Raw genomic sequence first — 24,733 nt, forward strand, 5'->3', positions numbered from 1 at the left:
TAGCAGCAACCCTGTTCCCTCACTGGGACTGAGATTGCTCCCAGGGTTCCTGCCAGCAGATAGTCTCTGCATTGCTTAAGCATTCAAAAATCAGCCTCATGTTGATGCTAGATGATTTCTGCTCTTCTGGACAAGTTCATGCCCTAGGTCCTGGCCTGAGAGTCCAGAGGAATAAGGACACCACAGCTCCCCGCCCTGAGTGTATACTGCTGCCCTCTAGTGGCTGATCCACAAAATGAATATGCCCCACCACTTCGCCTAAAGGGTGCATAAAGTAGGTGGTCTTGCCTAGTGGTTAGGCCACTGTGGGAGGGCAGAAGCCAAACCACAGGCCCCATCAGGGGTCAGGAATCAGGAACCAAGTTACCAGATCCAGTCACAGGCTAGGCCAGGGTTCAGGAGGCTAAGACCAAGTTACCAGAACCAAAGGGGTAAGCAACAAGGCAGGGTCCAGGAACTGAACAAGCAGAGTCCAGGAAATAGGAACCAGATCCAAGGGGAAACCCAAAGCCAGAGTGCAGGAAGAGCCAAACCAGGCTCAGGAGCCAGGAAGCTCATCCAAGCAAACCTGAGTCAGTACTGGCCCGCTGCCACAGCTGGGACTAAATGGGTAGCTACTCTCCCAGCAGCTCATCAGGAAGCCTGTCAGCTAATTAGCTGGGGTAGAGCTGTCAGTCAAAGTTACAGGCGGGTGTGGCTGTGTAGGCCATTAACCCCAGCTAGGTAGGGTCCCTAACATTTTGGGAGGCTTAAGAAGCTGTCTCTTGGAAGGTTGGGCTTTTCTTTTTGGGGGTGGGTTTGGATCTGCATCACATCATAGTTCTGTGCCCTGATGGTCACTCAAACATCACCAGCCCTCGCTCCTCTTCTCCAAAGAGTTCTAACAAGGCTCTTGTCTTATCTTCCTTTGATCGGCCCTATAATTGCTTCAGTCCAGGCCTCTGCTTTCATCCTCACTGCCTGCCCTCCCCACCAAAGCTAGACAGAAGAGGCAGGCCTCACCATTGTACATTCAAGTTATACTTTATGGTTATTCAAAGGAAATAGATCTCTCATTATAAGTATATCTCAGAATCTGTGCCGTGGGACACCAGCGGGAATTGTACAACGAAACATCATAAAATACAGACCTAGTATTTCTGCTCTGCACAAGAGGAGACTCGAGACCCAACTCTTCAATAGTATGCATCATAAAAAAGGAAATAAATAGAACATGCATTTATCAAAGAACTCTGTCCGGTTTCAGTAAAAGCCTCCTGGGAGCCCAGCTGAGAAGATGCTGTTTCACTCTTTTATTTATTAATCATTTTGTTAGACCCGGAGGAAGAATGGATGGAAGAGTTGGGCCACCACTAAAAGAATCCTCAAAACCTTGTGGTCAAAGGATCTGCTCAGATCTCAGCTATAAAATATGGGTAGGACCCTAAACAGTGCAAAGGAATAGTTAGCTACAAAAATGGGGCAAAAGTGCTTTTGCCTTCCCCCACTGCCATGGGAGGAAGAAGTCACAGCTCTGCAGGTGAGAGGGGAAGGGAGTGCCACCGCTGAGAGAGCAAAGGAAAACAGCCCAATGTAGTCTGATGTTGGAAAGCAGGAAATCCAAGGTAAAAATATTGGGAGAAAGATGTCTTGCTCACCCCAGCGGCACTGGGAAGAAAGTCCTCTCCATAGTGACCTGACAGGCAGGCCTGGCTCCTACTATTGAGCTTTTACAACAGAAATGCTCCCAACTGCTCAGCTAGTGGGTGCTTCCCAGGTGGGGGGATGCCTGCCCATGACAGTGCTGTAGCTGAGGGATTCCTGCCCCTGTTGATGGAATGGCTGATGCTCCTGCTGACCCAGGCAGCTGGCTGTAGGAGCACACCAAGAGGTCCAGTGCTAGTGCCAAAACAAGAGGCATTTTTTACTCGCCCCCTGGGCACTGGGCCAAACCAGAATGTGTGCTTTCATGGCTCTGATGCATTTGCATTAGTGATTCATCACACAAGGAAATTCAGCCTCCCAGGGCCAAAGGATTAGTGCTTAAAATTTAATCGATGTGCTCAGAATGGAAATGGGTCTGTAACAAAATCACGTACCAGAGAACACAGCTGGCTTTTCTCTGTATAGCAAGTCAGCTCTGCACTCTCTGGCACCAGGGGCCCCAATTTTCATTTGGATCTGGACTTGGAAGCCCCAGCAGCTTGGGTTACTCCTGTCCAGAGATAAGATAGCTGGATCCAGGTCTTTAGTCCAAAAGACAGAAATGCCTGTGGGCTCCACAGGAGCAAGGCCAGGCTGTTACTGTCACCCAGGAGATCCCAACTGTACTAACTACCCTCCATTGCAGTGTGACTTTCTGCCTCCTCTTCTTTCTTCTCTGCCCAAAAAAGCTGATTGCCCTCAGGGGAGCTCTCACTGCTACCCCACTTAGCACAGCCACCACCTCACAAGTAAATAACACGTTCAGCCTCCCATTTTCCCATGCACAAGCAAGGACCATACATGCACAGATCACAGCCCAGGTGTGGTGCCAGAACCTGACACTCAGGACACTGAAAGCACTGCTCAGAGCTTTCTAGCCAAAGGATTTTTGCTGCAAGACCTGTTGGTTTTAAACTTGACTCCAAAGACAGTGGTAGGGAAAGACAAAAGGGGATGACAGGGAGGGAAGGCTCCCAGGAATGAGAGGCAGCCCCAGCAAACAGGACTGGCTTGCAGAAACCAATGCAATACATGGTGCTGGCAACTCTGAGAAACAAGTTTCTCTCCCTGTCTGCACTGACAGGAAGCAAGCAGCATCAAGAGCTGAGAAGGGAGCCATTCCTTCCACCACCACACTCCCAGGTGCTCTCCACAGCACAGGGCTGCTCCAGGGACAAATGTTCATCTGGAATAAGTCAGTGTCACCTTTGATCGACCCACTAATCTAAAGCAGCTGAGGGTCCAGGCTCTGATTTCCAACCTCACTAAGGCAGGCATTTAGCATCAGTTCCCTGCACAAGGCATTTGGCAGCCAATTCAGTTCCCCTTGCTGCTCTCCTCTTGCTGCTTTCACATCTCTGTGGCATTTGGCATTTTCAATTAGGCAAAAAGTGCACTGGCCCTTTCTGAGTTTGGCTGGGAAGGCAACACAGGCTGAGGCTGATCTCCTGCCCTTCCTAGGAATTCAGGATGTAGAGACAGCGCATTTAATGTATGGGTCTCAGTGAGCATGGCCTAACCTCCACAGCCTCCCCAGTGCCCAAGGTAGGTTGGTAACATCACTCTAGACAGCTGGCTGAGACACTGTAAGAGCTAAGGGATATGTCCAGTTATGGGATGAATTTCAGCCCCAGAGCCCCGTGCTGGGGACGTCGCTCATCACATCACCCCAGCGCATGGCTTGGATTCTCTTGGCCTTGCAGTGGGTGCTTGTGGGCAGGCCCTTTGCCCACAGAAGACAGTGTTGGCTGGTGGGCACTGTTAGCCTCCATGTGGGCCAGCAGATCTATCTGCTGAGCATCCACACACAGGCAGAGCCACTTTCCAGCAGCAGTGAGACTGCAAAGGGGCAGCATTTCCAAAACCAGCCAGGAGCTGCCATGTGCCCCTCTCCTGCAGCTGCAGCCCCTTTGCCTGCAGCACTGCCTAGTGCTAAGGGCAATGGAGCTGCAGAGGCTTACCCCAGGGATGAACATGGCCGATGGCTGCAGCTAGCATCTAGCAGTGATGAGCTTCAACCTCCTGTAGCAGACGCCTCACATGATGCTGCTGCTCCATCCGGCTTTGCTCCTTACCATTGGAGCGAGTCCTTAGTGCAGCCTAGTCAGGGTGGAAGAGGCAAAGCCCTGTTTACCCTGGGCTGGCTGATCCTACCCACACAGGGCGCATAGCTCTCCCAAGGGCACAAGGCAGTGGGGGGTGGGGAGAGAGGGCACTGAGGCCTCATTTCTGCCACCCCCCCAGCTCTAGCCCTGCCAAGGAGGTGCCAGGACCATGCCCAGCACTAGTGAGCTCCTCTGATGCACTCTGGATTGCACAGCTCCACAGTTCTTCTCTGTCATCTGGAGCCCTCCCAGGCTGGGGCAAGCGGTTGTGCATGGGGCCCAAGCACCCGCAATTCAGCCCAGCCTCTCACTTGGGGCCAGCGGTGCCCAGGGAGACAGTGGCACTATATACAGCTCCCAGAGATACCAGCTTGGCCAAGGGAAGAGCTTGTTCCTGGCTGCTCTTCTCAATAGCGGGGGGCAAGCGAGCTCCGCAACTAGGAGGGAAGACCGTTTCCTCTCTGCATCACTCGGGAGGCTCCGTGCTGCAGGCAGGACTGGGATGGGGCCTGGTGGGAGGGGACCTTTGCCCAGGTGGAGATCAGACCAGCACACAACACATCAGGGCCAAAGGGCTCCTGTGACCTGGCCTTGGAAGCGCCAAGCAGGAGAGAGGCAAAGCAGGGAGAGGGGAGGAGGCATCCCCTACCTGAGGCAGACCAGAGATCATGACTTGAGGCCATGCCCTGCACCAGGGCCTGAGCTCCTGTAAGGGTACTGAATGATGGCGAGCACACAATAGTTGCAACTCCCCATCTCCTGGGCAGGCCCGTGCCCCGGGCCAGTGCAGTTCCGAGGAGGAGCATCGTCGGGGAGCCAGGAAGGGATGTTTATGAGCCGTGGCTCTCTCAGCTGCTCAAAGAATGTCACATGCCAGGTGCCTGGGTTGCGGCTGCAGCCCCACGGGACAAAGCCCCCTAGCAACAGCCCGTCTGCGGCAGGGCCTTTCCCCAGCCCTCCTGGCTTTGGGGCCCCACCAGCAAATGCTGTGGTCACCGCACTGCCCTTTGGCAGGGACCCTGCCAGTATCACACTTCCTGCCCCTGCTCTGCCCCCAGCCTGGTGTGTTGCTTGTGCTGCAGGACAGGGACCCGCTGGCAGGGAAGCAGGGGGCTGGTCCAGCTCCACGTGGCTCTAACAACCCAAGCGCAGCACCAGCCCAGGGCTTGGCTGCAGCATACCCAGGGGGATCACAGCAGTTGGGAGCCTTTTGAGCCTTCATCTGCTGCCAGCCCCTGAGGAGCAGCCCCCGGGGAGCAGCAAGCAGCCTGGAGAAGTCAGCTGCTCCCTGTTCCCTTGCAGCTCTGTGAGGCCAGCCTGTGCCTGATGTGCACAGCAAGGAAATCCCACTTCACAGCTGGGGTGAGGGGTGCTGAAGAGCTGCTCCCCCTGGCCTCTTTCCTCCTCCAAGCCTTAACAGGCTTCTTGCTGGTCCCTCCACCCTCCTGCACTCAGAGAAGCTTGTTCTGCCCTGGCGGGAAGCATCTCCCTCCAGCTCCAGTGCAGCATTGAGCCCCCACCCACTGCTCAGCTCTAGCATGACAATCCCAGTGCTGGACAGGATGGGAAGGACAAGCCCTTGCTCCAGGGAGCTCGGGAACAGGTGTGCTGTGCTCATGGCAGCGCTGGATCCCACAGGGAAGCATCTCAGCCAACAGATCCCCAGCGGCTTCCAAAGAGATACCGTCCCCAGCAACACAGCCGTCCTGTTGCCCAGGCCTGACTCCCAGCCCAGGGCAGAGCTGCAGCTGCCTCCCTGGGACACCAGGGCTGGCTGCGCAACAATGCCTGAGGCACGCGAGTCCTAAAGAATCAGAGATCCCGAGCACAGGGCTGGGAGATCACGCAGCTGAAAGGTTAGTCCCCAAGGGCCTCTGCTGCAGAGGGGATATGGGGGAGCTAACATGAGGGAGAGGCTAAGTCCAGCACCCGTGGGGCAGGCAGCTGGACAGCTCAGCCCACGGGATCTAAGGGGACAGGGACTCTGGCTTCAGGCACAGCCACCCTGTCTGCACTCAGGCAACCTCACAGGTCACTGTCACCTGTGCCCTAGAAGCTCCACTGAGTTACTGCTCACATACACAGGGGTGAGAGGGCCAGGCCCCTTGTATATAGGTGACTGATGCTGGGAGAAACAAGGAGCGTGTCTGGAAGACAGCAGAGACCTGCCCCTCAGCTCTGCATACTGCCAAGAATAAGAACTACAATGGGTGTGGGAGGAGGATACGTGTGTGTGTGTGTATGCACGCACGTGTGTGTAGTGGAAGGGCATACATGTGCATGTGTGGTAGTAGAACATGCATGTGTGGGCACGTGTGCATGACTGGAAGGACACAAGTGCATGTATGTGGAGGGAGGGCATGCCTGTGTGTGCATGTGTGGCGGGAGGGCACACATGCATGTGTGGCAGGAGGACATGCATGCATGTGTGGGTAGGAGGGAATGCCTGTCTGTATCTGAACGTGTGACAGGAAGGCACACGTGTGGTGGGAGAGCATGTGTGCATGTGCATGTAGTGGGAGAGCACACATGTGCATGCAGCACTGCTGGGCCAGAGCCAGCACTAACAGGAGTCATCCCTGAGCTCCCAGCAGCTCCCAGGCCCTGCTGTGTTTGCCAAGATCAATCCATCTGAGGGCAGGAGATGCTTCCCAGCAGGCCTTGGCACTGGGCTGATGCTGATGCAGGCCCAGCCTCCTTGCAGGCCAAGAGAGACTTGAGAGTGGTAGCAATGACTGGGTGTCCTCAAGCTGCCTGGGGCCGGTAGGGGCTCCAGCACCATGACAGGGAGGCAGGATGGAGGTGGGGATCACAGTGCTCTCTCCCCTCCCTGTCCTCTAGGGCAGGTGGTTTCTGCCCCAGCTACAGGATCCTCATACACATCAGGATGTGCGGGGGCTGCCTTCCTTTGGGGGGTCAGGGAAGCTCCCAAAGGCATCTGGCTGCCACATGTGGGCAGGACCAGGCCGTTGGCTGGATTTACACTGCAGCTCCCAGCCCCTCACCCAGAGATACTGCTGCCCCTGCCCTGGCAGGTGCCCCATGCCAGGTACCTCCATGTATGCTCCCCTAGCCCTGAGAAGGGGAAGTTCTGCAACCCTGCCAGCATGCAAGCACCAGCTCCTCACTCCCATGGGCACACGCTGCCCATGCCCAGTGCCAGGCTGCCACCCATGCCCACCTGCCCCTGCCCTCATGCACACAGACCCCCAGCACAGTGCCCCATGCACATGTCCCCATGCTCCATGCACACTCCGTGCACCCCATGCTATGCCCCATGCACTCACGCAACCCCTCCCCTGCCCTCCTGGGCAAGGCACTGACTCCTGACGAAGAGCATCTATAAAACACATGTGGCTCTTTACCTGTAGGTGCCTGCCTTCAGCCACATGCCTGCTCCCCTCCACCTCCTCCTGACAAGCCCACCCACCCTTGGCAGACCAACCTTATCCCCTTGGGTGCCAGGGGATGGAGGCTGTGCCCTCTACACCCTGCCCCCCAGGCATTCTGCAATTCTGGGGGCTTTGCACAATGCCTCATTGCTGCTGCAGGCACAGCCCTGCAGTGGGGTTAGTTTAACCCCATCCTTACTGGGGGGGGAGCTTGAGGCACCAGAAGGGCTCGGCCCTGTCCCTTCCCTCACACAGTCTGTTTCTACGGTCACATTTGGTTCACTCCGATTGCAAGCGGATCCTGGCACCGAAGACAGACCTAGCACCAAAGCCCAGCTTGAGCCTTGCCCACACTGCTCTCCCAGCACCCAGGGGAGCCAGACACACACACTGGGGGCACTGGGAAGGCAGCCCTGTCCATACAATGGGTCCCCACTGAGAGGCAGCATCCCCAGGCCCCTCTCAGCTACACCATGGGACTGGCTGCAGCAGAGGTGGTGCTGCGCTGGTGTAACTGAGAGGAGGAGACTGGGCCTGGACCAGGTGCTGCTGCTGTGGGGCTGTAGCTTGGCCTCATGGGAAGGCAGGAAGTGTCTTGGCACGTTAACCTCCAACCTCCCTTGTTGAGTCTACGCAGGGCCTCAGGGGTCTTTCCAGAGTTTCCACTCCAGGCTCTTTCCTGATGTGCAGTATCCCCCTGCTCCCACTAAGAGGGCAGGGAGAGTAAAGGACTGGAGATGCTCAGTACCACACAGGATAGGGCCCTTGTTTTGGCAGTGGGGAATGACTAGGTCTGGGGAGGTGCTGGAGGGTGGCAGGTTTGGCAAGGGGAGTAACTGTGGGTACATGGCAGCAGGCAGGGGAACAGGCATATTGGATGGAGGTGGCAGTAAGCCCCACACAAACAGGCCCCTGGTGAGCCCCAAACACACCCGTGGGCACTGTGACATGGCCCCATGCACATGTGCAGCTGAATGGGTGTCAGCGACCTCGCACCCTTGGCGGGAACATCCCCAGAGGGCAGGATAACACCCATCCTCTTGCTGGCTATTTGCAGAATTAAAGAAGGATGGGTGAGGGGAGGGCTGCTCACCTGTGCGTGGCTACAGCCTGCCAGCTGCCTGGGTCACAGGAGTGGGCACGTCCATACAAGCTCAGAGGTAGCCTTGTTGTCTAGTGGTTGGAGCCACAGGCTGAGGCTGGGGATCCTACTCAGGACGAGCTGTTCCTAGAACAGCTGAGAGCCAGTGGCTTGAGAGCCCCGTGCCATGGCCAGAGGTCACCAGGAAAGGCAGTGATGGGATCTCGCAGACACCCCACATACCTCAGACCCAGGGACAGGGCACTGACCTTACCCAACTTGCAGGGCTCCTCTCCTCACGGCAAACTTCAAACCCCACAACCAGCCATGCCCTTTGCCCACTCCCCAGCCCCCCACCTCCACCCAGACAAACCAGGACCTTGCGACCTCAGCAGCTCCTGATCTAGCCAACCAGTGGCAACAAACGTGGGTGGCCAGAGACCTGCTAAGAGTCCACGAACCCATGCTTTCCCAGCAGGGCAGCGATCTTTCCTCAGGACTCCCCTAGGGCTGTGAGCCAACACGTATCTGTTAGAAACGATAAGAATATACTGACCGGCCAGGCTAGTGTGTCCATAATAAAATACGTATCTACAAAGGGTAAATAAATAAGAGGCCTGGGTGCCAGACAGGAGAGAGGTGGCCACAGGCTGGATCACATGATGTCATCCAGGAGGTTGGGGCTGGCGACCCAGTCCAGGGTCCGTGGCTCCGAGGCGGCCATGATCATACACATGAACTGCTTGCCGGTCCTCTTGTCGATGGGGTAAATGGTGGTGGGTGTAAACCTCTTGTTGCTCTCCACAAAGTCACAGAGCTGCTCATAGATCTTGGGGAACTCATGGCGCAGGAAGACGCCACGGATCCGTAGCTCCCGCTGGATGTTGATGAAGCACACCTCCCGGGCCTTCCTCCCCTCCTCGCCCTCCTTGTCGATGTCTGCAGTGCCGGGCGGTGGGGTCAGGATCAACGTCTCCATGTCCCGCTCCTTCTTCAGGATCTTCTTCTCAGGGCTGGAAGAGGCTAAGGCCACCTTGGCATATTTCCTAACCGTTGGCACCTGCATCTTCGGCGATGGCCTCTGAGGCACTTTTTGGCCAACGGCCACAGTTACATTCAAGAGGAAACATTCATCGGGGTCGTACTGGTTGCCAGCATCCCGCAGCTCCCGCGCATAATCCCCCAGGTTGTCGGAGTAACCTTCCAGCTCCCGCAGGGACAGGTAGGTGGGTGACATGAGCAAGCTCTCCAAGCCAAACTGGAGGAAGTTTTCAGCCGAGCCCGAGTTGGGGAAGCCCAGGAAGAGCACCCCCCGACCCCGGGAGAGATACCCAACCTTGGCAATGCGCGAGAAAGCCTTGTGCACCTCGGCGTTCTCCCGGCAGAACTGCAGCACGTGCCGACAGATACTCCCTATGCGCCCGTAGATGCAGCTCTCCTTGTGGATGTCCCAGTCCTCCCGGCGGCAGTTCCGGGAGCAATAGTAGGTGTAGCAACTGTGGCAAGACTTGAAATAGAGGCAGGCATTGAACATGGTCTCTGTCCGCCGACACTTGGCATTGGAGCACATCATCATGTCGTCCTCCTCAGCGCTCAGGTCCGGGGAGCAGTCGTCCAGCTGCTTCTCAAAACTGCTGCTAGAAATGGATGCTGCCAGAGAGGGCCCACCGTGCTCCTTGCGCAGGTCGCTGCGGAAGCAACTGGGCCCTGGCTGCTCCTTGGTCGGCCTGGGCTCCATGGCCGAAGACAGTGTTGGCCTCCGGGACTCCGGCTTCCTGGCAGGTGCTGGTGCGCCATTGCTGATCAGCTTCTTGAGCTGGTCCGTCAGGCTGTCACCGTCGGTGGTGCGGTGGCTGGGCGGTGGCTTGTAGTCAATGACCAAGTCTGTGATGAGCTCATCCAGCTGCTCCAGGCTGCGCTGGCGGGCAGAGCTGCTCTGAGCACTCTCTTTGGTAGTGGGCCCTGGGTCATAGGGTGTAGCATAGGGGCGGTGCCCTTCCCGCCCCGCATCCAGCACATCCCAGCTGGCCGAGCGCTTCTCGCTCTTGCCCAGGCCATTGGCTTTAATGTCGTTGTCCGTGATGGTGATTTCCGGGGTGACGAACCAGGACCGGCCCATGGCGTACCTCCCACCATCCGAGTGCACCCTCTCTATGAGGGAGTTCTCAGAGAGGGACAGTGCAGCGTATCGCTTTGGGGAGCTGGACAGGTTGATCACCACTGGCTGCCGCCGGTCATCAGGTGATAAGGCACGTTGGTGGTGGCCCTGGACAAGCAGGTTCTCATAGCTGCGCCCACGGCACATGGGATCCTCGCGGCGGATGCTGGGGGTCAGGATGTTGTCCCAGGACTTGGAGTAGTGCCGGCTGTCAGTGCCCAGCCTGGGTGGATTTGTGCTGTAGCTGGCGTGCCAGGAGGAAAGCAAAGCCTCGTGCCCAGAGGGGTGGGGGGCAAAGCGAGACATCTGCAAAGTCTGATAGGGCAGCGCCCCCCGATCTGGGCAGTACCAGTCACTGAAGTGCAAGGGTGGGACACTGCGGGGGTGAGGGTACGTCCTAGAAATGGCTTCTCTCTCATGGTATTTCCCATAATCCTCAGCATAGAAAACCCGGGCAGAGGAGCTTAGGGCGGGGTAGGCCCGGGAGTCCTCTGTATACAGGGTTTTCATGGGGGCACTCCGTGGGGCAAAAAACCGAGGGTCATCTCCATAGAAAGTGTGGCTGGGGGCTTCCTGGATGGGGTAGGTCCTTGCTTCTTCCACATAGAAAGTCCGGGGGGGGACAGTGTGCACATTTCCCTTGCTTATGTCCTCTGGGTAGAAGTGCGGTGGAGGGATGGGACGTGCAGGATAGGGGTGAGGGTACCCTTCATAGCCAGAGCTTTTCAGTGGGATGCCAGGACACCCCACGGGCTCCTCAGTATAGAAGAACTTCGTGGGTACAGCTGGGGTGGAGAAGGTCACACAGCCCCTTTCGGGATACTCCCGAGGGGAGGGCACAGGCACTGTCTGGTAAGCCATCCCCCGGGGGTCCCCCTCGTAGTACTCATTGGGGTAGGGGACGACCCGGTGCTCCCCACTGTAGGAGTCACTGGGTGTGGGGGTACGAGACACGGACACCTGCCTGCTGCTGGGCACGGTCAGGCTCCTAGCAGTGCCAGGAGGCCTCGGCCAATATGGTGCCTCCATCCTGTTCTGTGCTGCCTTTATGCTGCGTGCCGCATGCACCAGCACTGCTTCATCTGGCTTGATGTCCATCCGGCACTTGACGTGCGGGCTGGCAGCTGGCTTCATACCGGGGGCATCCTCAAAGCAGTTGCTGCTGACACAGAGTGGTGAGATGCGGCTGGCACTGCTCCTCTGGGGCTGGAGCTTGATGGGGTGCACCTCATTGGCCATGGCTCTCATGGGCACATAGCTGCTTTCCCGGCGTGGTGAGGTCTCCACCCTGGCAGGCTCCCTGCCAACACGCAGCACTTCACGCCCTCTCCTTGTGGGCGGCGGGGGAGAGGAGGACATCTGGATGGAAACAGGGGTGAAGGTGGATTTCACACGGGGGGCACTCTTTGACCTCGCTCTCCTCTTTGGCTCTGCCCGGACAGACGGTTCCTTGGGGCCTTCCCTCCCATGAGGGTGGGACCTGGTGTTATAAACATCCGACTTAAAAGCTGCCTTTCGTACTCCAGAGCCTGAGGAGGGCTCCGGGGTGCCTGGGCGCCGGCAGGGGCGCTCCATGGTGGTGCCAGGCTCCAGTTGGTCGTCAAATGACTCAAGAAAGTCAAAGCTCCTGCAGTGGCGCTTGTTGAAGGGCTGCGGGTCACGCTGCAGGGAGCTGGACATGAAGGCATCACATTGTGGCCGTGGCTGGCAGACGACAGAATCCCTGGGCGCGATGGAGTTCACCTTTATGTCTTGATACACTGTAGACACCAGTATGTCAGGCGGGTCGGTCCGTGTCATCTTAAACGTAGCTCTGCTTTCTCCAGCTCCTCTTCAGATCATCTCAGTGGAAGCCAGCCAGCCCTGCAAGAGAACAGAGAAGGTGCCTTGAGCCTCAGTGCACTCTGGGAGAATCCGGCAAGACAGAAGATCAAAGGAGAAAGTAGCGATGCTCGCTCTCGCAACAAAACCATAAATCTCTCAACGCAGGAGGTTTGTCTGACAGGCTCTGGCATCGCGGGACACAGGGAGAATCCCAACATGCACTGCAGAGAAACGCAGTCGGTTTCTAGCAGGGAAAACCTACAGAACACGACTCCTGAACGGTCCAGCTCCAGAAAGTGGAACAGCAGGTCCTCCCAGGGACCATGGTTTAAGCTCACAACCAAAAAGCCAATCTCCTGGTTTTGGAGGGGGCCAATTTGGGAGTCCTGAACACTCAGGGCTGGCAACGCAGGTGAGTCTCATGGGCAAAAGAGGCAAAAATGCCTCTACTGGCATGAGAACAAGAGCTGGTGGAAGGGTTCAGAACACAAAGGGCTTCAGGTGACTTGGAGCCAAAGTCTCCTTATGAACAGGGGCAGACCTAGGGGTGGTGCACAGTATAGTCACACCCCACCCCGCCTTTGATTCCTTGCTCACCCAAGTTTAAAGCCAACTGCCTGGCAGTGGCAGCAACATTTCTAGTCGAGCAGCAGCAAGGGCATCGACTGACTTCAGGGCTCATTGTAATCTCCCTGAATCCCTCTAATCTCTTCATTCCACCGGTGTTAACGATCTTCTTTCCTTTTAATTATCTTTAATAGTTTTACTACTCAAGCTATCCTTGCTTTTGCAATGCTGCTGGCTGTTAGCTGCTCCTAGTAATGTAGCTCCCATGTCACAGCCCTGAAGACTGGTTTTTTTAACTCTAGCTAGAAACATTAACTCTGGTGTGGAAATGTTAAATCAAGTGAACACTAACTCAGGAGAGGAAAAGACTTTCAATGAAGCACTGGAGGCACCTTCAAGATGCTCAAGAAGGCTAGGTTTTGTTTTGTGATCTAGAAAAACGTATGCTTAACTATAATGATTACAGGACAAATGAAATATATTATATATAAAAACACAATATATGTTATGGTATAGCATAAGAATTCATACTCCAGTAAAGTATTTGGTGTTTTTTTGCTTCAATCTTAAATTGAATACTATAGCTCTAGACCTCTAGCTTCTTAGCAAAGCTTCTAGTTTCTTTTTAATTGGAGAAAGCTGTGCATTGTGTTATATGTGACGATGCGTTTCACCATCTGCACCCCCTTTTTCAAAATCCTAGGTCTGCTCATACCTGCACACCATTCCTGAGTGCTCATGGGACTGAGGCTCTGCTTACATGGCAGTTTGGGGAAAGTTTCTTACACGAGTGCCTGGTTCAGGGAGCAATGTGCTCAGATACAATGTCTAGGACATGGGATTACTAGACAAAGACATCAGAAGCATATGCCCTGTTCAGGAGCTATATAGCTGATCGGAAACCAAATTTTCCATCTGGTCAGAAATTACAATACTTCCAAACTAGTTTCCATTCTGAATTGGGACAAAAAGTGGAAAGAGAGTATATCTTTTTTGATCTTTCCAGTTCATAACAAACCTGGAATTCAGATATGTCCTGCTGTTTGGTTTTAGAGTGTTTTGACATTAACCAGAGTCCACTGGACATTGACTGGTGCCTCTTGGAGACTGCACTGGTAATTCAGATGCCTCATATCCCCAGCCTCCTTCATTGGCCACAGACTACATGGTGCACTGTGGTCCTGGGACTCCCATGGTACATCACAGTGCAATCAGTGCTTGGTACATCCTGGGAGATGATGTCCAGGCAGGGATTGTGGCCCATGACAGAGAAGAGATGGCTTCAGGCACCCAAACACCAGTACCCAGGTATCATCGGAGCAGCTCAAGAAGGCACAAATTAGCCTAGGAGTGACCCAAAGGGAAAAAGGCCATGGTGCTTTCCCAAGAAAAAAAAGAATTTGACAAAAATGAAACTGCCCTGTGGAGAACTTCAGATTTCTTTTTAGGAACTGAAACATTAATCCAGAAAAATATGATAGAAAACTCCCAACCTGCTCATATGGTCAATTAGTCACTGTCCCTTGTCCGTTGAGCACCAGGAGGGAGGCGAGGATAACCATGGGAAGACAACCCATCTTGGTCACCCCCTGCCCAGCTCCTGTGAATGTACCCCAGGCTTGCTCTCTCCCCGCTCACTTGCACCAGGGAGCTCCATGGACTACAGATGAATTACTCCCAATTCGTGTCAGCCTGAGCTTGAGCACCCCTGCTGCATGGGGCTTGTTCTGACCGTGGCTACATGGGATATGAACAAGTGCAGATGACTTGCTGTGCAGCATATTTTCTTAGCTTCAGGACCCCTGCAACAATCCTTTATTCTCCTCCTTTCCATCAGTCTTGGTCATCCAGGGGTCACCCTGGATGCTAGCAGCCACTAAAAGGAGGCCCTGAGCATGTAGTTTGCAAATAGCTCACAGCAGGAGAGTAGCTACACGTGCCATTTAGGCAGCTGAGAGGAAACCAGAAAAAGCACCTTGCAGAGAGACATGGGACAGGGACACATTCCTCAGCTCATTCCTCTGCCATCAGTAATGTGAGAGACTCCAGTGCCAACTCCCAGTGGCATATACAAACTAGCATCTGCAGGCATGAGAAAAGTATCCCCTGGGCTGCAGGGAGGGGCTGGGCATGGCCAATTACCTGTTCTGCACATGCTCACATGCAAGTCGGACACCTGTGGTGGAGCAGCGTCACACCTCTCCCAGCTCCAGGGGATGCAGGTTACATGCTTCCGGGTCCAAGACAACTCTCTGAGGCCTGGCAAAGCAATGTTAGGCTGCTTCAGATGGTGTCTAGCAGCAGTGCCTCCCATAAAGATAAAAAGGCAGCAGAGACCGTCAGGCCCTGTCTAAACCAGTCTGCTTCTGATAGCTGCCCCAGGGAAGCTGCCTATGTATGTCTATCTGCACAAAGCCCCACCACAGCAGCTGTGCTGGCAGGGGGGGAAGTACACCCTGGAAAGGCACCAGCTATTGAAGGAACTGCAGGTGGTGGCAGAAGGTGCAGGATTGTTTCCATGAGCCTTCTGCTGGCTGCCAGGTGGGGGCAGAGCCTCCTTTGCCTTGGAGAGCAGAAAGCAGGAGGAGAACTGCTTCTCCAGAGCAGCGCAGTGTGGACATGCGGTTCTGCTCACAAAGCTCCATTATGTAGGGCAGGCCCGAGTCTGGAAACTCAAAAGCCACAGTGGCCCGGCTGAGTCCAGAATCCATCTCAGATGCTCTACAGCTGCATCCCACCCATCTCACAAACCACATCCTCTATGCCCCCAGCGCTGCCAAGAAGCTCCCAGCACAGCTCAGTAGGTCAGGGCGCACGTGGTGGAAGGGTGCCACCAGTCACATACATGCCTGCACCACAGAGACTGTGTGTGGAGACCCCCCTGCCCCTGGTTATGGGGCAGGTCCCAGTGTCAGACAGGGTAGGAGCCTGCAGCATGTGCATGTATGTGCCCACATATATACATGCGCAGCCTGAAGGCTTTTCCACAGGGATCCCACTAATCTCAAAACCTCCTTTCAAAGGGGCTCCAAGGTAGACTTCTCCCTCCCAGGCAGCTGTAGGAACCTAGAAGACTCAGGTGATCAAGTGCAAACAGGTGCAAAATGGACTGGCGAGTGCAACCCTGGGCTTATTCTTGTTGCACACTGGGGGGAAGCCTCCTAGATTATGATCCCACAAACCCCTGCTGCACGCACCCAGCTGCATCATTTGTACAGGCAGTGACATGCCTCTGTTCCCATGTTCTGCACAAACGGCAGACCCCCACTGGGCCTGCACACACGACACATAGCTTGCACTGGGAGCACAGGCACAAGCGTAGGAGAGCTCCTCTTTGAGGGAGGTGTAAGTCTTTGGGGAAACTGGGTCCCTGAGGCACCCGTGACCAATGTGCCCTAGGGACAGAGTGCTGTGTGAATCAAACATTGGTAGAAAGTGTGCTCAGGTCTCCAGAGTCTCTGTGGCCACATTCCCAAGGCCATTACTACCTGGTACCCTCAGGACACTATGTGGCTCCATGCCAGCTGCCCCCCACCTAGAAGCAGCACACCCATATTTGCATTGCTCTTTGGGTAGGTCAGCTAGCAACACCCATGCTAATTAGCCAGGCCTCAGCACCATGGGGATAGGGCTATATTGTTTCCAGTGCAAGCGGCAGGCTGCCCAGAGTCTTGAAGGCCCCGCTGACAGTCTCAGTAAAATCACTGTGCTGACAGCCTGCTGCTCGCAGCCAATGGACACAATTGATCACTGCTCCTTCTCCCCAACGCCGGGGACAGAGGGAGCCCCCACAAAGGGCTTAGCTCTGTTTTTGGAGCAGGGAGGACAGGTTGGGGGCCCTAGCTAGGCAGTCCCTACCTGGTCTAGTGGCAGTGGAGAGGGTCTGGATGGGTGAAGCTGGCAGAGGTAGCTGGGGTAGCTCCATGCTGGCATCAGTTCCAGGCTGGAAAATAAAATACGTATCACATGAATACAGGAGATTCACACTCAGCCACCAGCCGGCAGCAGGGAGAACCTCCCCACAACTGCTTGCCAAGTTCAACACCAGTCCAGTCCAACCCTGCCGGGCTGCTCTCTGCTCTGCTGGCACGTGGCTGCGTCTCAGAAGCAACAAGTCTGTGCGCCACCGGCAGCACAGCCAGTACTCAAGCCCTCCTTGTCAGCACCAGGGTTCGCGGTGGCTGGAGCCAGCCTGGCCACAGCAAAACCTGTGCCAGCTCTCTTGGGAATTCCAGCCTAGCTGGAGGAAAACCCCATCCGACTGCCTGCCTGCCCCTCTTGCCCCCCTCCTAGGAAACAGCAGCCAATCGGAGCTGTTGCAGGAAGGAAACCCCACACCCCTCCCCCTCCCCACTAAGCAAAGTCACCTAGGGGCCGGCATGGACCTGTGCTTCCTCTCCAGCCCTTGTGAGGAACAGAGCTGCACCCCCTCCTCCCCCCGGCTGTGTAGGGGGAGAAGGCGACCTTGTTGCAGGGTCCCTGGAAGAGAGAGATGAAAAATCCCAGAAGCTCCAAGAAGAGCAGAAGTGCTGAGAGGGCAAAATTGATGCAAGAGCAAATTATAAACCAGACCATTTGTCGCCTGGGCACCCCACGGAGAAGGGGTGATCCCCAGCAGCCAATATGGCCTTGTTAAGAACAAATCATGCCAAGGCAACTGGATCTTCTTTGCCAAGGTAGCTAGTTGGGTGGATGATGAGACGTAATACCTTTGGATTTAGCAGGGCTCCAGATACTGCTCTGTGCGACTAAGTCAACTGGGAAAATGGGGCTGGAGACAGTAACCATTAGGCAGATGCAATGTAACTGGCTGTATAACCTCAAGCAAAGAGAAGTGATAACTGCCAGAATGGCAGGAGGTTTCAAGTGGGGTTCCCCAGGGGTCTGCTCCAAGTCCAGTGCTGCTTAATATCTGTATTGATTATCTGGAGGCTGGAAAAAGAGAGCTCTCTGATCAAGCTTGCAGATGACACAGGACTAGGAGGGGCTGCAAATGCTTTGGGAAATAGGATTAGAATTCAAAAGGATCTTGATACATCGGAGAACTGGGCTCGAGGCAGCACAATGGATTCAGCACACACAGATGTGAGGTGGTGCCTCTAGGGAACCAGCAGCAAATGCATAGATGCAGGTGGTGAGCTACCTGGCTGAGAAGGATCTGGGGGCTTTGGTAGATCACAGACTCAACAGGAGTTGGCAAGATGATGCCACAACACAAGAAGTGCATGGTTTTGGGCTGTACTGTTTGTAAAACATGGGCAGTGACTGTACCATTCTGCTCAGTGCTAGTTAGGCCTTAGCTGGAGTTGTGTGTGCAGTGCTGAGCTCCACGCTTTAGGAAGGACGTAGAAGGAATGGAGAGGACCCAGAGGTGACCAACACAGATGATAGAGGGGATGGAGAGCAAAGTTGTACACGGAAAGGCTGAGAGAACTAGTTGTGTTTAGTTTGGAGAACAGGAGAATGAGGGGAGACACTAGAGCAGTTTCTAAATATTTGAAAGGCTGCCATAAAGGAGCGCGAAAACAACTGTTTTCTCTCACGGCAGAGGGCAGGACATAAAGCAATGGATTTAAATTGTGGCAAAGCAGATTTGGATTCAATCTCAGGGAGAAAAAAAAACTTCCTTACTGTCAGAATGGGGAGCTGAGGATTCTCCTTCACTGGGCAGGATTTTCAAGAACAGGCTGGAGTAGCATTGGTTAAGGTAGCTTAGCAGTAGCATATTCGGCATCTCCAAGGGGTTGGCCCAGTGACCTGAGAGGTCCCTTCTGCCCCTATGACTCGATGAGCAGGAGCTATATTAATGGGGTGGTGGAGATGGGAAGAGCTGATATGTGAGGAGACAGGGTTGTTTGAAGGTCAGGGGCAATACTGACTGCTGGACAGATGTGAGAGCAGAAGCTCCTACAACACCGCAGGGCCAAAACTTCCTTCCACACTGCCCGTAGGAGCATGTGGCATTATACAGACTGCTCCTCACATGCACTGGGTGGGGCAGAGGGTTTCACAGAGCAAAGGGGCAAACCAGAGAGCACAATGATTAACATGGTCCTCATGATTTGGGGCTTGGCACATCATTTTTGAGCTTTCAGTGCTGGCCATACTGAGCACACCAGGCAGTTCAAAGCAATTTGGCAAGAGTCACACAAGGAGTCAAGGCCTCAGTTCCCAAGAAAGGCCAAGGCGAGTGATGGGATCACGTCTCCCTCCAAGGGCTGCAGCCAGTATAGCCCATATCAGGTCAAAGGCCAACCCCAGGCTAGTGGCCCACGGGACTACTGGTTAAGGCACACGTTTCTGTAGCTAACAGCACATGAGGCTAGGGTAGTGCTAGGCTGCCTTTCTAGCCAAACCATCACTTACCCATTTACCACTTGGCTGCTAGGGACTGGCCTTTGATACAAGTCCAGAGTAAAGTCCAAACTCATGCAAGAGCAGCAAGACACATTAACCCCTCTGCCACTGCACCCTTACAAAGGAGGTACCAGCCTGCTGTTCACTGAGGCACAGGAGCTACCCCTGGAGTCAAGGGATGGGGACCATGCACCTTCAGCTTGGCCCTTACCCTTACCCCTGCTAGGGTCTCATGGTATGTTATCAGAGCCCTTTGGCCACAGCAGGCAGTTCCCCGATTAACCAGTTGCCAGTATGGCCTCCTTTGGCTGGGAGAAGAGCTTTACTCCTTCAGTCTATTGGATACATCTCCTTCACACAACTTTAGGCACTGGCCTCTTTCCTTCTTCTTTCTATGGCAGGGGTGGGCAATTATTTCAGGAAGAAGGGTGCTTACTGAGTTTTGGCAAGCTATCAAGGGCCACATGACAAGCAGCCCGGGGTAGGTAAATATTAATTTTCTAAATTTTTTTAGGAGACCCACTGGACAGAATAGCCTGGCAGGCCATGTTTTGCCCAGCCCTGTCCTATGGGATATCAATTGTATGTGTTCCTTTGCCCTGCCATGCTCCCTCTGCAACACTGCGAGGACAGCTATGGCCATATACAATGCTTTTTGTCTCTGCAGCTCATGGAGATCTCCACAGAGGACCAGGGAAGCTGCAAGGTGGGGTAGGGCACAGAGCATCACGAGGTCAAGGGGCTACCGAGTGTGATGGAGAAGGTTTGAACTGAGTGGTACTGTACTTAACTTGGGAAGGGCATATCTGATAAATGAGACTGTCGTGGGGCTGCATGTAGAGCGAGGGAGGAGCCAACTGGCACAGCCCTCGTTAGAGAAGCAGACTTCAGCCCACACTTGGCCCTGGTGCAGAGGGAGGAAGCATCCTCCTAAGTGGCTCGTGCTGCATCTGTTCTAAGTAGTCTCCCATCGAAAGCGGCAGCCAGGCCCACCCCTGCCTCAGTGGAGGAAATCAAAGCAGCAGCACAGCCGAGGATGCCAGCAGGGGTCCCTGCCACGTGATCCCACAGCTGTCCAGCTCCAAGGCTCAGAAGGACTCAGAGCATCTGGAAGCTCGCTCAGCACCCAGAGCAGGACAGCACCAGAGCTCGGCCGGCTCCCTCGGACGCCTGCTCAGTGCAAGCTGTGAGCACAGCCCTCCCCTTGGGGCTCTGAACTGCCCCCACCCAGGGGCTGGACACCTGGGGTAGGCTCTGCTGGGCCTCACCAGGGAGCAGCCACTGAGCTCACGGCACTGGCATCCCGCACGCTGTGTACGGTTGCCATGGTTTCACTGCACTACTTCTCTCCTCCAAGGAGCAGGGTGTGCGGGGGAGGGCAGAGGCGGGAGCTGAGCACGTTCACGGGTGCTGGAGTGGTGGAGACGGAGGCCTTGCCTTTGCTACGCCAAGAGAAAGGCAGAGGCAAAGTCACAAGCTTCTGTGCTGCTGCCCCAAGGGCAGGATTGGGAGCATGCGCCCCATGGGCTGCCCCCTGCATGAGACGGGCACCTAAGCACCACACTGAGATCCCCTGGGCCAGGGCCCCAGACTGCAGGCAAGCACTTCAGTTGGCAGCCTGTAAGCCCTGGCCAGGGGGCAGGCGCCGTGCTCTGCCCCTCGGCCTGCTTGACCCCGCAGCAATGATCCCTAGACTGGGACACTCGGAGCAGAGCCCACCTTCGTGTCCAGACCTCTGCAGGTCCCTGGTGCTGGGTACCCAGGGGTAGGGTAGGATGGGGTGGGGTCCCGCTGGCTCAGGCCAAGGCCATAAGGACACTTCCTGCAGTGCTCTAGTTGCCCTGGGAGCAGCTGGCAGAAAAAAGACCTGTATGGCTTCCCACGGGCTCAGAGGCAATTGCTGTTGGAGTGGGGCAGCAGTGGCTTTGCCCTTTCCTGCGTCAGACCCTGGCCTTGGGTCAAGGAGTCGGGGTGCCAGCTAGTGCCCTGCACCTCACTGGCTTGTAGCAGATCTCCACGGGGGGGGGTGGAACTTCCCCCCCCTCCCCTGCACACTTAACAACTGAGGCAGGGGCATGATTTGCCCAAAATACAACTTACCTCAATGGCAGAGCCTGGGCATCTACGCTCACAAGCCTGTATCCTTCCAGTGGACTAGGAGGACATCTCTGGCACCCCATAAATACCTGTCACCCCTCAACCCCCCTTGGTGCCCTTCTCCCATCCACTAGCCCTTTCTACCTTGCACCTTTGTAGAAGCCTCCTTGAAACTGCCCCCGTGAGCTCCAGCCTGGGTAGTGGTAGGAAGGCTTCACATGGCCTTAGGAACAGAGGACTAGAAGGGGCCTTTGGGGCCATTGAGAGCACGCTGACTGCCAGTGAATGCTTTGGGGCTCTTATCTGAGAGAAGATTGAGCTTCAGCAGCAGGAGGCATAGAAGGAACATGGGCTGGCATCTGCAAGGGCACCGGCATGTGTGTGGATACCTCAGAGACTGGCCCCCGAGGCCTGCACTGCATTAGCTGAATTAAGCATGGCATGGGGATGGGGTAGACAGCCTTGCCCAAGGTGGGGGGTGAGGTGAGTGAAACCCGACTTCGGTGCGAATGTGGCAGAACATCCTTTGTGAGCAATGGGCTGCTGAGACATTCACCATGCAGTCGCAGCGTGGTCATGCTGCCTTTGACTTGCAGAGAGGGGCTCAGGTTGGACGGGGGCAACAGGAAGATAATCCTGAAGCCTCAGCTGTCCGCAAGCGGGCAGAGAACAGGATCAAAGACACCAGAACTGCAGTATATGCCAATTCCAGCTGGAAGACCCCATCACAGCCTCCTGCCCAAGCCAAGGAGTGAGTAGCCAGGGAGATGGTCCCTCACTGCAGGGCAGTGTTGAGAGAGGTTATCTTGCTACTGCCCAGCCTGTACCTTTCAGAGGAATGCAGGGCATAATTTTCCAAAGACAGCTGTCCAGCTGCTTCACCAGCACGAGAGTCACTCAACATCCCTCGAGTCAGCTCAGGACCCTGCACAACTTCAGGAAGGGGCACATTGTGGCCATCAGCTCCCAGACCAGCTAGACCACTGGAGTGGATAGGGCTGCCCTCTAGCTTTCCATGCACGCCCAGAGGATCAGAATTGGGGGAGGCAGTCAGGGCCTGAGGGGAGCAGAAGGTGATGCCAAAGAGCCAAGGCCTGGGAGGATTTGATGTGCAGAGGCACAAGGGCAGGACCATGGTTTTCAGCATGAGTTTGGTGAACTGACCCTGAGACTCCCAAAACTTGATCCAATACCTACTTAATGGACACCCCAGTGTCTCAATGGGGGAGCCAAAGCCTGAAAACATGCCTGTATTACAGTAACACAACTGGGAGTGAAAAAGGAAGTGGGCCTCTCTCAACCCTAGTGTACGACACCAAAGCAGTGAGACACTGAGCAGGGTGGAAAGGCAACCCATGTAAAGTGAGTGAATCAGTGCTATACTCAACCTGTTAACCAGTGGAACTCCTGGCCACAAGGTGATGAGTCCAAGGATTTAGCAGTACCCAAAACAGTCACAGCCCTTCCTATAGATAGCGAAGCATGAACTTCCAGAGCTATACCAGAAGGGATTTAACCCTCTAGAGCAGGAGCCAGCTTCCAAGTGAGGGGTGAGGAAGAACTGTCCCCCTCTGGGCTGGTTATTTCATCAGTGCCCACCAGGCAGCTGGTACCAGCCACAGGTAGCTGCCAGGCTTAGCTGTTATTGGCAGGGAAGTGCTCAAAGATCTCTCTGGAGGTGTTGGAAAAGGGCAAGGGATTCTTATTACAGTTGTGAGTCACATTAATCCTGGCATGACAAGAAGCCTCAGCAAAGATGCAGCATCAAGGAGTAGAGCTCCTGTCAGGCAATGTGGTACCCCCAGCTCCCTTGTGCAGTGCGAAGGCCCACTCCCCCAGGGGCAGGAGGCTTCCCTTCTCCTCTGTGTAAGGACTTCCTTCACCCCTCCACCCTAGGCTCTGGGCTGGGTGGCTTCATTAGCTTCCTAACTTCCCACAGCCTGAGCACAGCAATAGATGATAATATCAACTGACAGGCCCCTCTACGCACTCGGGGCTGCCAGCGCACCTCACCTCCACCGAGAAATGTTATGGGGGTTTGATCAAACAGCTTCCCAGACAGAGACCAGGGCAGAGCACAGCCTGCAGAAAGGGGACATGTCTAATGCAACACCACCCCTGGCCCAACCTCACCTCTTCAATGTGACACATCACCATGTCCCCAGTGTCCTACAGCTCAGGCCTGCTAGCAAAAAAGTCAGCTCTGGGCTCCCACTAGAGTGGAGGTTCCCAACCACCAGGCCACAGCCCAGTACCAGGCTGCAAAGGGTTGGCTGCCGAGTCGTGACACGAGCCCCCGCTCAGACCCCCGCCTGTCTGGCCAGGTGAGTGGCTTCTGCCATCAGCAGCCATGCGAAGAGTTAAAGCTGGGTGGCAAGGCAGCCCCAGGAAGCAGGCAGCCAGCTCCGTGAGCCCTGTGCCAATCTGCAGTATGAAAAAGGTTGGGAACCACTGTCCTAGAGGACCTTCACGACATATGTAAGAGAGCCAGAGGCGCACAGCTCACAGCTGGCCACTGGCAGCCAGAAAGCAAACAGCTGTCCGGCACTCCCCATCTACTCCCCCCGCAACCTCTGCCCTGCTGCTCACAACACTTCCCACAGGCCCATGCCCACAGTTGCACTCCCTAAACTCCATCTCTCACTGTCTCCTCTCACTGCATGTTCACCAGCACAGCAGAGCCCACCATAGGCTCCCTTCACTGCCAGGACCCAGAGCCCTGCAGGGCTGTGCAGAGGCCCACACAGGGCACACAATCTGCTCCATTGAGAGCCCTGGGCTACTCTGTAAAGGCTCATGAGCTGGGATGAACTAGCCCCCATGTCCTCACCCTGCCTTCTGATATACATGGACGCTGTCCCACACATCTGCACACCCTGAGCCTCTTTCCCAGCTTGTGTGACACTCCTGCTCCCACAGCCACATCCTCTTACCTTCAGCACAACCCCATGCACACCCCCTTGCAGAGTACTCCTGCCTGTGGCCAAGGCCTCCTCTGATGAGAGACCTGCAAATCCACTGTGTGACTGACAGATCCAAGGAGCCCCCCCCGCTAGCCTGGTTGCAACATGCGACTCCAACTTGAGTCTCCAAAGGCCACAGGACCAAAGCCTGGCCCCATATCTCCTGCCTTAGCTCTCTCTCTACCCACTGCCCCAGCGCCAGTTACTTCCTCTCAAGGCAGTGGCTGCGGCTCCCGAGCTGTGTCACTCCAATGACCACGTTGCGATTACTACAAGGGTGCCACGGGAAGAGGCTTTCCATCATTCACTGTAAGTCATTCAGAGCCTTTCCTGGACTCCTCCCCAGCTGCCTAGCTAGAGGCTGCTACCTGGCTGGAAACCCGAGAGTGCTCCTGGGTGCTGGATTAAAATTTCAGGGCCTTCCTCAGGTGAGAAAAAGTGGCAAGGCAGAAGTGTCCTGCCTGACACACAGACTCACAACACCATCCTCTGACGCACATGGACTA

The 24,733-nt window shown here is 55.3% G+C and overlaps 1 protein-coding gene across 6 annotated transcripts in view; it reads right to left on the reverse strand.

Moving 5' to 3' along the window:
• Nucleotides 1–581: 581 nt before the first annotated feature.
• AJM1 (apical junction component 1 homolog) overlaps nt 582–24,733 on the reverse strand; it is a 28,710-nt gene continuing 4,558 nt past the window's right edge. For 2 of the 6 annotated variants that reach the window (XM_090022267.1, XM_090022269.1), the window contains exons 2-4: nt 16,669–16,753; nt 14,953–15,069; nt 582–12,282 (exon numbers count right to left, since the gene is read on the reverse strand). In XM_090022267.1, the coding sequence (XP_089878393.1) occupies nt 8,917–12,219 (3,303 nt within the window). In that variant the 5' untranslated portion in view covers nt 12,220–12,282; nt 14,953–15,069; nt 16,669–16,753 and the 3' untranslated portion in view covers nt 582–8,916. Of the gene's footprint in view, nt 12,283–14,952; nt 15,070–16,668; nt 16,813–24,733 lie in introns of those variants that run through there. The other 4 variants (XM_090022270.1, XM_090022271.1, XM_090022268.1 and 1 more) reach the window with 3 other exon arrangements.

The sequence above is a fragment of the Crocodylus siamensis genome, chromosome 11 (assembly GCF_052110815.1).
Source record: "Crocodylus siamensis isolate JL-2025a chromosome 11, ASM5211081v1, whole genome shotgun sequence".
In the NCBI taxonomy this organism is placed as follows: domain Eukaryota; kingdom Metazoa; phylum Chordata; order Crocodylia; family Crocodylidae; genus Crocodylus; species Crocodylus siamensis.